This window comes from Populus alba, chromosome 9, assembly GCF_005239225.2.
Source record: "Populus alba chromosome 9, ASM523922v2, whole genome shotgun sequence".
NCBI classification, from domain to species: Eukaryota; Viridiplantae; Streptophyta; class Magnoliopsida; order Malpighiales; family Salicaceae; genus Populus; species Populus alba.
Genome location: NC_133292.1, coordinates 9805936 through 9818076, shown reverse-complemented (window position 1 = coordinate 9818076; position 12141 = coordinate 9805936). Strand labels below are relative to the sequence as shown.

Genomic DNA, 12141 nt, shown 5'->3' with positions numbered 1-12141 from the left:
TCACAAGCGATCAATGAATCAGACATACTCGTGCGTTTGAATGACTGCTCAAAATATTTTTGCACGTATCACTCTAAGGTCAGCAATTAATGCAGTAGTGGAAAATGTGAATCATCCTTCATCTTTACCAAACAGAGCTCTTCTATTTCCATTATGCAAATGATTCTTGTTAATATTTCAATCTGTTCCAAACAAAATACACGCTGTGCTTGCCGAGATCAATAAGGGATCTAGCATGAAAAAAAACTATCAGTCAGAAATACTTGAATCTTACAACAAGGTCTCCAAAAACTCGCTGATTGTAGCGTATTTCACATTTGGATATAGTTGTGTCCCTTCTGCTCCACTGTGAGAATCAATGTCAAAGTATGTGTGATCTCCTTTTACAAATGCAGAGTATATGAAAATCATCTGCATGTTGTCCGGATATGGAGTCTCTGAAATGAGAAAACATCACATACTTTTGTATCATCTTAATTTAAAGCAAGGTGAACCAAATAAACCAGACATGGGCTAAAGCAGAGGAACATAAAGAGAAAGCAAAGCAACAAGAACATTCTATTCTATCTCTTCATCCAAAAACGAAAACGAAATTTTCTGCATGTTAAACCGGGAGCCAGTCCTACATGCGTCCACCAGAATTATAAAAAGATCCCAGCACAATTTCAAGCGTAGGCAAAGTTTCCAGACCAGGGAGATTGAAAATTGAATAAATATATGAAAAGCATATATGGATTTGATGATTTCAATAATTATGTTCGAGCAACAAGAACGGTTCTTATCACATCTAAGTTTTATGGAATTTTAACTCAAGTTAAAGGTAATTATTAGTCTTCTAAATGGAAGCCCCAGACATAAATAATGTAACCAGCTAACATACCTTTGATTTTCATAAGCAGCTCATCTTCTGGTACATAAATCTTCTCAAGCTTCTTCCCAATCTTACTCTCCCAAATCTCAACCAGTTCGTTCATCGAGTAAACATTTCCTGGAGGCCTCAAATATAGCACCTTGTTCAATGTACGTGGGTCATCCATTGAACATATTGTGAAGGCAGCAACATCCTGTTCCTTCACAAAGACAGCTGCAGACAAAACACAAGAAAAGAACTGCAAGTTACCACAATTCTGGCTTCCTATTTGGCTAAATAAAACATATACAAATAATTAAGGATCTTGACCAGCAGACCTTTAACATTCCCATCTCCAAACACTCTGATCTTGTCCCTGGGTGGAGTCTTTAACCCCGGTTGAACTAAAGACGGAAGTAAATAGCTTGTAAAGAAATTGCAGCAGATGTAAGTATAGGGAATGCCTTCAGCTTCAACAAGACGCCGAATCTCAGCTTTCCGCAAGTAGAAGTTGTAGTCCATGTCAGATATTTGAATTCTATCTGGATCGGCTCCAAATTCAGAAGGAATAAACCTCTGCAATGATTAACACATTCATCTATCTAATTCAACAAAAGAATCAGCTTTTCACAATGGTTCACGCATTTCTTTGTCTTTCGGTCCAGACATATATCCATACATTCTTGTTCTTAGCATACTTATCATTTCATATACCAGTATGCTAAAATAAAAAATTCTTATTTAATTTCTTAAGGAATCTTGGTCACACTCGCTTCATTTTTCCAGTAATTTGCCACTTGGTGAACTGTACCTGTGAACTTGACAAACAACTTTTGTCCAATCAAAAGGAACAATTTAGGAAACAAGAGCTATTCCAGTTTAGCCTGAAAACAGAAAGCAGGTGAGGAAATTATCAATGTCTAGTACTTGCAACTTATTACTGTAAATTCTGTCCACGGATGAAAAATACCAAAAGTTTCCTTATCCCTTCATTCTGGTTTCGTCATATGAAATTTATTACTACTACGGATGTGTAATCTTCCTTAATTAACATTCCAAGGTCTCCAGTTTCAATTTCCAATGCACTATTAGTACAATCAAACCACAATTGAAGGGAATTAAGACGGAACAAAACCAATAAAAACCCATCTAAACAGAAACAAATAGAAGTGAAAAATACACAACCTTGATGCACCCAGCTTCTTTAATAACTCTAACAAGTACCATCTGTTCAAGAACATGTTTTGATGGGATTGAACATATCACCACTTCTACTTGCTTCACTGCCCCCACAAGACTCTTCTCATCCTCCAATGACCCCTGGAGAAAATCCCAAACAACAATTCAAAAACAGCCCAAAAAAGAAAAGAAGAATTCTTTACACCAACAAAACAAAACAACAACAAGAACTAACCTTTATGAGTGTGGCACCACAATTGGACAAAGACTGAAGCTTTTGTGCTTTAACAGGGTCATTAGGAGCAGAGTCTCTAACAAGAACAAAAGTGGGGTGTGAGAATTTCAGGCTAAATTGTGCTAAATGGTATCCTAAATTTCCTGTTGCTCCTATTATTAGTACTTTGCTCTTCTTCTCATCCATGCTTTTCTTTTTCCCTTAAAAAATAGTGGCTGTGTCGTTTCAGTTTTCAAGATCTTGAAACTTTCGTTTTGAGTTCAGTGTTTTTGCGTCTAGAAAGTCAATGGACAGACTTCGATAGGAAGTCAATCGACAAAGAGGCTTTTTTATTGGAGGGTTAATGGTGTTGCTGTTCGCTCTACTTTCAATTTGGTCCTTGAAAGTTTCTTCTACACAATTTGGTCCTTAAGTTGTTCTTCTACCATTTGTTTCCTCTTTATCATCCTCCTCTTCCTTAACAACAACCCATGAAAAATACTATATCAATACAAAATATTTTAATTAAATGCATCCTCTTCTACAAATATATATATTCAACGATGTGAACATTTCAACTTAAATTAAGTTGGGTTCAGAAATTAATAGTAATAAAAAAAAAGCTTTATCAATAGAACTATTATTTCACTCACATAAAAATAGAATCTAACATAGCAATTAAGTTTTATTTTTATGGGAGTAGCACTAAAATATTCTAGGAATATTGTATAATCTCTGATTAGTAAGAAAAACAGTAGATAGTACATAATAGAGGGGATATGAGGATAAAAAATAGTAGAGGGACTAAAGCAAGAAGAAATTAATAGAATACAGACCAAATCCATCATCAACCCAGCCCTCAAACGGCTCCTTTGTAGAAACCTTTAAATTTGAAATTTGACAGGAAATCGTAACAGAAACCAAGCCATTGATGACCTTTATCTCTCTCTTGTATGATTTATCTTTATAAGTTGCAAACATTCTACCTTTCTCTCAAAACCCTTCAAACTTTCAATATTTTCTCTTCAATTTTGAAATCTCTTCAGGGTTCTTTGTCTAAGTTATTCTAGGTTTCTTTCTTTGTTCATTTCAAGGTCTGTTTCTTAGATGCTGGATTATATAGTTGGAAAAACATAGTGCATCGTTTTATTTTTCAGATTAGCATTCAAGAAGTCTTTGCCTCGTTAGGTCCTTAACTCTAAAGTTAGACCGAAGCCTGATTTTTCTTTTTGTATTCAAGATTCTGTTGCTCTTTATTTTTCAGAAAAATGAAAGAATTCAAAGTTGTTGAAGTTCAGATACACTGTGTTGTTTAATCAACTTATTCTGTTATTAGTGAGTTTTTGTTTTCTTTGTGATTTTTCTAGAGAGACCTATTTCATCTTGTTCTTTGCAGGTGCGTTATTTACAAAACATTGAAAAGATGAATGATTTAATGACCAAGTCGTTTCTCGATTACGTAGACCTCAAAAAACAAGCCATTGAACACATCCAACCCGAACCAGACCTTGAGATGGGGAAATTAGACTCCACTGATGAGCGAAACCTCTCCAAATTCTTTGAAGAAGTGAAGGCTATCAAGATTGACATGGAAGAGATCACCAATCTCCTTATCGATCTTCAGGACTTGAAAGAAGAGTCAAGATCCGCCCACAGTGCAAAATTTTTGAAAGGAATTAGAGACAGAATAAACTCAGATATGGTTACTATTCTTCGAAAAGCCAAGAAGATTAAGTCAAGATTGGAATCTCTTGACCAGTCTAATGTTGCTAATCGTAGATTGTCGAAGGTTTATAAAGAAGGTAGCTCTGTTGATCGAACTCGGGTTTCAGTGACTAATGGCTTGCGAGTCAAGTTAAGAGACATGATGCATGATTTTCAAGCGTTGAGAGAAAACATTTTGAAAGATCACAAAGAGGGTCTTAAAAGGACGTACTATAATGAGACCGGTGAGCACCCAACTGAGGAAATGATAGAGAAGATAATTTTAAGAGGTGAGAAAGAGAGAGTTTTTGAAGGGAAAGCAGAATTGGTGATGGAGAATCTAGAGAGGCATGAGGCCTTGAAGGAGATACAGAGGAGCTTGACTGAGTTGCATCGAGTGTTTCTTGATATGGCTATCTTGGTAGAGATTCAAGGTGATGAGATTAATGTTATTGAAGAGAGTGTGGCTAGTGCTGCTAATCATATCAGTGGTGGGACTCATGGACTCTACTACGCTGAACAAATGAAGAGAAGGGGAAGCCATTGGGGTTGCTGGATTGGGGTTTGTTCTTGCTGATTCTCGTGGGAATTCTCGTTTCCACCCTAGCTTCCTGAAGAGTTTTGGAGACCATGGTTTGGTTTGATTGGGGGTTCTATCGCGTAAGCTAGTGTCATGGTGATTAAATCTTGTGCTTAAACAAGAAATTTTACGTTTTCTTACGAGGGAAGGAGTTTTATTCTGGTAAATGGACTCCATCGTTCTCTGCCATTTTCGAGGGTTGTTAATGTGATTGATGATGTCTTTTCATCTCACACTGTTTTCAATTTCTCTGTATCTTGAACAACTGAGAAACCTGAAGGTTCTTGTTCAAGCTTTCAAGAATAGCATGTGGGAGTCTTCCTCGAGTTACTCTGAAGTTTTCGTCATCAATCCTTATTGAACATGATTTTTAACTTCTGTTATCTGCTTAATTTTCTTTATATCTGCATTCAATTCATTTCTTCCAAGTTTCTACGCTACAAGTTTTTGTTACCTCTATCATTTAAACGAGTTCAAGTTCATCTCCTAACAACAGATGTTAGGAATCGAACCTGCAATTCTGATAATCTGAAATCCTTCATGATTTATGATTCTTTACCTGTTGTTTTTTATATAATAAATTATAAAGGGTAATGAATCAACATATCTCCGCAAATATAACAGATCAGAGATAGATTCTGAACTAATCACTCAGCTTATTTTATCGATCATACATAAACTAATTTAATTACAAATGTATTTTGTTAAAAATGATTGCATAATTAGTTCGAACACATGATAGAAAGGAAAGAACAACCAACATGATTTAATATATAAACCAATGTAATTAGAGGTAAAATAAATTTACAGAGAGTTCGGAATATCAATCAAAATTCTCAAAAAACTAAACATAGTGAATTTCTAAATTTAATATTTAAAATAGATTTGTTTTTCTTTATCAAATACGACAAAAATATTTATCATCATGCTTGGGAAAATCTGAAACAGGTACAGAGGTAAAAGTAAAGTTTTGAAAATTTAGAATAAACTCTAGATTATAGATCTAAAGGGTGAATCTAAGATAACATATATTTTTTAAATAATTAAAATAATATTATTTTAACAAAAATTTTTTTTTTTTAAATAGACCAATAAATTAAAAACTGGATTTTACCGAGACCAATTTAACTACAAGTCGAGTCTAATAAGAAATCAACCAAGTTTTTGATCACCAAGCAAATTCTTGCTCTAATTTTTAAACTCGAACTTGTTCAGTGCTCGAATGAGTTAAATTCCAGGTCAATTTTTAACCAGGCATAAAAGCAACAATCAATGTCAAAAGGATTCAAAACCTGCTAGTTTTTTTTTTAATTTTTTTTTTCCCATTTCTACCGAGAGATTTTTATTGTTGTTGCCATCACAGCTGTTTATTTTTATCCCTTTGACCAGGTTGGTCTCAGATCCATTCACGATCCGAAAGCATAGAAAGTCAGAAACCAAACACGACTCAACAAGACAAGAGAGATCACTATTTCTTACAAAGCAAAGCAAAACCTTCATCTCTCAAAAACAACAACAATGGGTATGAGTGTTTTTTTGAAGCTTATAGACTTTATACTTTTCTTCTTCTTTCTGGTGATAGCAGTGGCTGCGCCATTAATTGATGCTCAGACTTGTCTGCCTCTCACTTTCTTCCCTGATTTCTTGATCAATCTTAAGCAATGGTACGGCCACCATTATGGTGACTATCTAATCATCGAGAAGCCCCATTTCTTCGTTGGCCTTGTCTGGCTCGAGCTTCTCTTTCAGTGGCCTCTTTCTCTCCTCAATTTGTACGCTTTTTTGGCTTCCAAATCCTGGTGTAACACCACTTGCTTGATCTATGGTGCCTCTGTTCTCACCTCCATGGTAAATTTAAAAGAAAACCCCAATATATATTATTAATTTGATTACTGGTTTTTTTTCTTAAATTTATTTCTCGTTATGTAAACGAGTGTTTTACATGACAGGTTGCTATATTAGCAGAGCTATTGGGGTCTGGCAAGGCATCTAATGATTTACTGATGATGTACTCCCCCTTCCTGGGTCTTGGTGTGCTGTGCATTTTGCGTGGGCTAATTCAAAATTCTTCCAAGACTAGTGGTTCACGGCCTAAAAGTAGTAGGATACCTGCATTGGCTAGGAAAAAGAAAGCTTGATTTACTTTTTTTTCTTTTATTGGCAATGTTGCTGAGCTTTTGATTGACTCTTCATGTTAGAGGTGCCATGTGAGGTAATGTGCACTATTTGACCTTTTTGTACTCATGTTTTTTCAAATATTTGATGCCATTGATGAGTAATTCATTCATTGTTTCCAGATCCTCGTCAATTATAGATTTTTTTTTCTTACCTGTTTGAATTTTGTGGCCTTGAGCTTTCCTTTCATCGGCCTGATTCTATATTGGTTGTGTCAATCTTGTGTGCGTGTAGATAAAGGTGAGGGGTAGAGGAGAGGAGTTAGGGCCTGTTTTTATGAGTTTTCGGGACGGTTTTGGATAGCCTTCTATAATTATTAGACACCTGAAATGTTTTCTTTATATCTTGAACTCGGCCTCATCTGTTAAATTATCCCCACGTTTTCAGAAAATCTAGTAAGAACAGGCCAGAAGATGATCACCCCCATCCCAGATAAACCTGTCTTTCCCAGGGATTGAGAGTGATTGCTGCTATCACATACATTATACTAGGTTCTTATAGGTGCATGGCTTGGGCCCCTGGATTCAGCTATAAAGAAATTGTAACTCGAAAGACTGTTTAGCCATCCTTTTCAAACATTCCAAATTGAGATGGTTGGTTCTGAATGCTAGCAGGGAGGGAGGTCTTTAGGTGGAGGCTAGATAAATTGATCTGGTCCTTGTCCATTCTCGATGACAAATGCTGTTTCAATCCCCATCCTGTGTGTAGCTCCGAATGACAGTGCATGAACCATAACCCTGAAAAGTAAGAAACCACTTTAGATGACTAAAACGAGAAGAAAAACCATATTGAAGTCCATATGGTTATGTACTTATGTTACTATATGTACCTGGACTATCTTCCCTGAACCTTATTGCAGTCCATCCACCAATAGGTAATCCAACTGTGTTTCTCTCCTGAGATTGACCAAGTTAAATTTTGCTGGGTCCTTTTAAGGGCCAAGGTTTCCAATTCCAGTTCCAACAACAAAGAAGTTGCAACCATGAAGATAGAAAAGGTGTGATTCAACAGTGAGAAGATCAGTGTCTTGTAGTACCAATTGCACAGTTGAATTGTAGGCAATTTTACTAAGCCTGGTGCCTACTGTAGTACCAAGATTGGCAGCAAGTGGTGCACCAGTGTAATTGAATGGTGTTGGAGGGTTATCTGGGAAATCTAACCCAAATACTCCCTTGACGTTAAAGTAGTGCTTGAAGGAGGCCAACTCGGGGCATTACAAAAGTTATGTTGTTCAAGGAAACAGTGAGTCGTGTACCATTTCACAAGTTGGACATGGATTTATTCCTAAACCAAATGTATAAAAAAGATGCCTGTCCACTTTAAGTGGTGCATTTGCTGGGAATTGTGGAGAGTTTAGGCTTCTACGCTTGGCATTGGAGTTCAGCGCAAAAGCTGTGTCATTAGGTGCAGGTAGTTGAGGAAGGAGAGGGGGTGCTGTGTTTGGGATGCCCTTATATTGCAGTATAGGGTGTAAACCGCATCAATGTTTACCAGTTATGTTGTAAAGGGTTTAGAAAATTGTTTGATGCTAGGCTGAATTCTGGTAAAGCTGTCTTTTTTATATAACCCATTTCTGTGAGAATTTTAGAAGTCAATCCATTGATCTTAACGTAGGACTATAAGATCAAAATATCTGCTCACGTTTCTCGGAACCGGGAAAAGTTCCTTCCTGTTAATTGTATGCGCGTCTGACGCATTAAGTGACAATCCCAGTTTGCTTCCTTGTTTTCAATCTAATCAACATCATTGTTTCACCATTCTCCTACAAATTTTCAAGAATTGTACCAGAATGATCAGTATCAGGATTGTAAACATCCTAGATAATAATCCAGTTAATTTATGTCCCACCTAAAATTTTGTTTTCTTACCTATGAGTCTGGGGGAAAGGAATTGGGGTCCCTGGTTTAGGCATGATAACAATGGCACCATATACAGTAGCCCCTAACCAAAAGATATGTGCACGCCACCATAATGTTCCTCTTTGCCCTGTTGCATTAAAATCGTAGTTGTATAAGCAGGTCCATCTGCCTAGCCATTACGAAATTGCTTTGCTCCATGCCTGCAAAAACCAGCATTCATTCCATTAGAAAAATAAAATCTCACACAAATTCATAAGGTCACAAACACACCTGTCCATCGATCATACCAATGAATCGAAATGTTGTATTTTCGCATTGTTGGTGACATTCACTAGAACTGTCTCCTTCTCTAACATACAAAGTTGGCCTGGTATTAATTTTCACAAGAAAGCAGAAGTACATAAAATGTTGCGCTCACTTCAAAGAGTGAAGCAGCGTTTCCACATATGAAATCAGTGGCTCCTTCAATTTAACAATTGCTGTAATAATGTGATCCAGTGCCGTCCAGGAGAGTATCCCGATAAGAAAGAATCCCGCAACAATAGAACGCGGCTCTATCTCCTGACACCCTTTGCACAGCAGCTTTGCCACCACTTCCAAATGTATTCTATTGACAATGATCAAGATAAAAAGAAATCAGTCAAAATTCCTTAAACATAACAATCTGAAGCTTTGTCGAGTTCTACCACACAAAGAAAATGAAACATAAGACAAGGCAATTAAGTACCTGATTAGTAAGATATCGACCAACAAAATTAGAGGCCAGTACAGTTAGTCGGGGGTTCCATCATGTCCCCACCATCACTCCATGTAATTATAGTGCTTGAAGGCTGTGTGCCACTCCATGTTACGAAGGGCTTGTCGGCAGGCACAGCAATATTTTCCCTGCTCAAGCACAAATTAAAAAATAATACAAAGACAAGTTCATTGGAAATATACAGTATATGTTTATCAAATTTTAAGGACTACATGACTATAAAAGATCAATAAGCACATAAAACAAGCACTTCAGCAGAAACCCAAATGAAAACGAATTCAGGGTTATTAGAAGAAACAGAATCGATGCATCTTGTATTTTCTTAAATCTCCTTGACCGGACCGATCTACCCTTATCAGAATAGCAGTTGACAACTATTGATCCTGCGGTGGCGGTGGCGGTGGCGGTGGCGGTGGCGGTGAAGGAAACTGGGCTAATATCACAACAATATAAGCATGAGCCTTCATGGTAGCAGAACCCACGGGCTCATGTGATTGATCACTTTTCGTCGTCTCGGTGGTGGTGCAGACAATTAAAATTTTATCATACCAAATGAAGGTCGATGAAACCGGTGGCCTGCTGCCGATTTCATACTAATGCAGCTTAAAGAAGATGAACTTGACGTAAATGTGCTTGAAATGCGCGGATTATTTGTTCATGAAGTTGTACTCTAGCGTGTTACATTGGCTTAGAGGTATGATATTTTTTTTTTAAAGATACGATATTTTTTAAGTATAAATAATATCTTTAAAAACTAAAAAAACCATGCTTTTTACTAAAAAAAAGCATAAATTATCTCTCATCCAAACACATACTATGTTTAAATAATCCATCGAATTTAGCCTATAAATTAATAATTGTTTTTGAAGAATAAATTTCTCTCCCAAAAAGCAAATAATTTGCATAAAACTCGAAGGAAGAGATTTTTAGTCTCGAGAAAAAGTTAGCTGAATTTAAATATAACTAATAATTTTACTATTTTAAAATTTTTCTTAACTTCTTCAGTTAATTGATGGGCTGAATTTTAATAAAGATAAAAAAAAAAATTAATCTGATATGTTAAAAATTCAAGTTGACTTCCATCCCCGGTCAGCTTGAAAAAAACCAGGTAAAAAACAATTGATTTTATTCTTTTTACCTTTTTTTTAATAATATCATTTTTACTTTCTTTTTTTTTGAAATAAAGAATAGCGGGTTTTACATCGTCGCATTAACCTGCGATGAATGGTGGGTTTTAGTAAGGCCCAAGTAAATTGCTTTTGCAAGCTTATTTGTCTGGGCGGGATAACGAGGGGCCTCTTTAACTAGATAGAGAGCTACGAAGGTCATTTCAGTAATTATGTCATGTCATCATCAGTATAAATCAAAGTCAGGGTTCATTGTCGCCGAACCCTAAGCCCTTCAAGTATCGCTTTGAAAATCGAAAGCAGGGACTTAGAGCCGTTTTCGTAGTTTTTATCTTTCACATTTATGAGTTTTTCGTTACATGTTTACACAGATCTGAGTATTTCGAGAAAGAGAAGGTGCTGTGATGATGATATTATAATCTCGTTAATCTGATATTAACCATGAGGAAAAACCCTCTAATCCTTTCTTCACTGTCTGAGCACCTCCTCTTTGGTTTTTTTTATATATATATTTTCTTTCTTTCTTTCTTTCTTTCTTTTGGTAAAAACCATTTGATCTATTACATTTTTTTTTGTTTAAAGTCCTTTCGAAGAAAGTGGTTTGATGTATTACATTTGATGGCACTTGCAGGAGTCCTTTCGAAATTTTTATCATTACGGTTCATGAAAAATAATTTGGCATGGAAGTCGGCGTCAACATTCGAGCCTATTACAAGGTTCGGAAGAAAAAGGGTCCATCGAGAAGCCCACGATATAAAATATCTGTTTATTTTTGTATTTTAAAAATATTTTTTTAAAAAAATCTTATTATTTTTAAATTATTTTAATATAATAATATAAAAATTATTTTTTAAAAATAAAAAATATTATTTTAATATATTTTTAAATAAAAAATATTTTAAAAAATAATTACTACATTCTTTTAAATACATTCTAAAAAATAATTATTTTAGCTGTTCCCCGTCAATTGTGCTTATGGAGAGAAGAAAAGTCGGAATGCGGTTCACATGCACAATTCAGACACGCAACTAGAGAAAGATCATAGTTGTCGGTTCGGGATTTAACTTGGTTAAGTGTACGGATTATTAGGTTATTGAGATAATTTTTGGGCCAAATTATTTTTAAAACAACGTTATTTAAAAAAAAAAAGATAGTCTTAGAAAAATATTAAAATTTTATTTAAATTTAATATTACATTATAACATTTTTCTCACCACGATTAATCATGTTAGATTATACATTGAAACTTTGTTAAGCTCGAATTTCAATATATAAACTTCGTGAAATTATATATTTAAAAAGTTATTTAAATTATGTTAGATAATGAATCTCTACTCCTATTTTATTAAATATAAATTTTTTTAATAAAATATAATATAAATTATATATTAAAAATTATTTAAAAATTTAAATACGAGATAATTCTTAACAAATTAAATTATAAATTAACTTGTAGGTTATACAAATTTGCGTCGGTTAAATTGAGGGTGGATTTAAAATTGTAGTAGTAATAATAGTTTAAAATATTTTTTTTATTTAGAAATATATTAAAATAAATTTTTTTATTATTTAAAAAAATATTTTTAATATTAATATATCATATTAAAAAAATTATTTACACTGTGTTTCAAGCGGGCCTTAAAATAACCCAGTCCAGGCCACGTTTTAGGTGAACAGATCGCCAAATTAATCGGAT

The 12141-nt window shown here is 34.9% G+C and overlaps 3 protein-coding genes, 1 long non-coding RNA gene and 1 other non-coding gene across 6 annotated transcripts; 3 read left to right on the top strand and 2 right to left on the bottom strand.

Moving 5' to 3' along the window:
- Window positions 1-123: 123 nt before the first annotated feature.
- LOC118058905 (probable pinoresinol-lariciresinol reductase 3) lies at window positions 124-2559 on the bottom strand. Its single transcript, XM_035071691.1, has 5 exons — window positions 2265-2559; window positions 2036-2170; window positions 1189-1426; window positions 881-1084; window positions 124-437 (listed from the first exon to the last, which is right to left on the bottom strand). Exons 1-5 carry the CDS (start codon window positions 2448-2450, stop codon window positions 271-273), a joined length of 930 nt encoding a protein of 309 aa, XP_034927582.1. The 5' UTR covers window positions 2451-2559; the 3' UTR covers window positions 124-270.
- A 1107-nt stretch (window positions 2560-3666) lies between these two features.
- Window positions 3667-4717, top strand: LOC118058906 (syntaxin-112). The gene has a single exon (XM_035071692.2). The coding sequence runs from the start codon at window positions 3667-3669 to the stop codon at window positions 4522-4524; it is 858 nt and encodes a 285-aa protein (XP_034927583.1). The 3' UTR covers window positions 4525-4717.
- A 1122-nt stretch (window positions 4718-5839) lies between these two features.
- On the top strand, window positions 5840-6823 carry LOC118058903 (uncharacterized). The gene is made up of 2 exons (XM_035071690.2): window positions 5840-6375; window positions 6477-6823. Exons 1-2 carry the CDS (start codon window positions 6046-6048, stop codon window positions 6663-6665), a joined length of 519 nt encoding a protein of 172 aa, XP_034927581.1. The 5' UTR covers window positions 5840-6045; the 3' UTR covers window positions 6666-6823.
- A 253-nt stretch (window positions 6824-7076) lies between these two features.
- LOC118058904 (uncharacterized) lies at window positions 7077-9904 on the bottom strand. Of its 2 annotated transcripts, XR_004689251.2 has the most exons (5): window positions 9289-9904; window positions 8849-9168; window positions 8571-8761; window positions 7532-8464; window positions 7077-7439 (listed from the first exon to the last, which is right to left on the bottom strand). It is a non-coding gene; the product is annotated as an uncharacterized lncRNA (long non-coding RNA). The 2 variants fall into 2 exon arrangements; XR_012170721.1 differs by having other exon boundaries at window positions 7532-8761.
- Window positions 9905-10842: 938 nt separating this feature from the next.
- Window positions 10843-10926, top strand: LOC118059234 (small nucleolar RNA U30). The gene has a single exon (XR_004689279.1). It is a non-coding gene; the product is annotated as a small nucleolar RNA U30 (small nucleolar RNA).
- Window positions 10927-12141: the final 1215 nt, after the last annotated feature.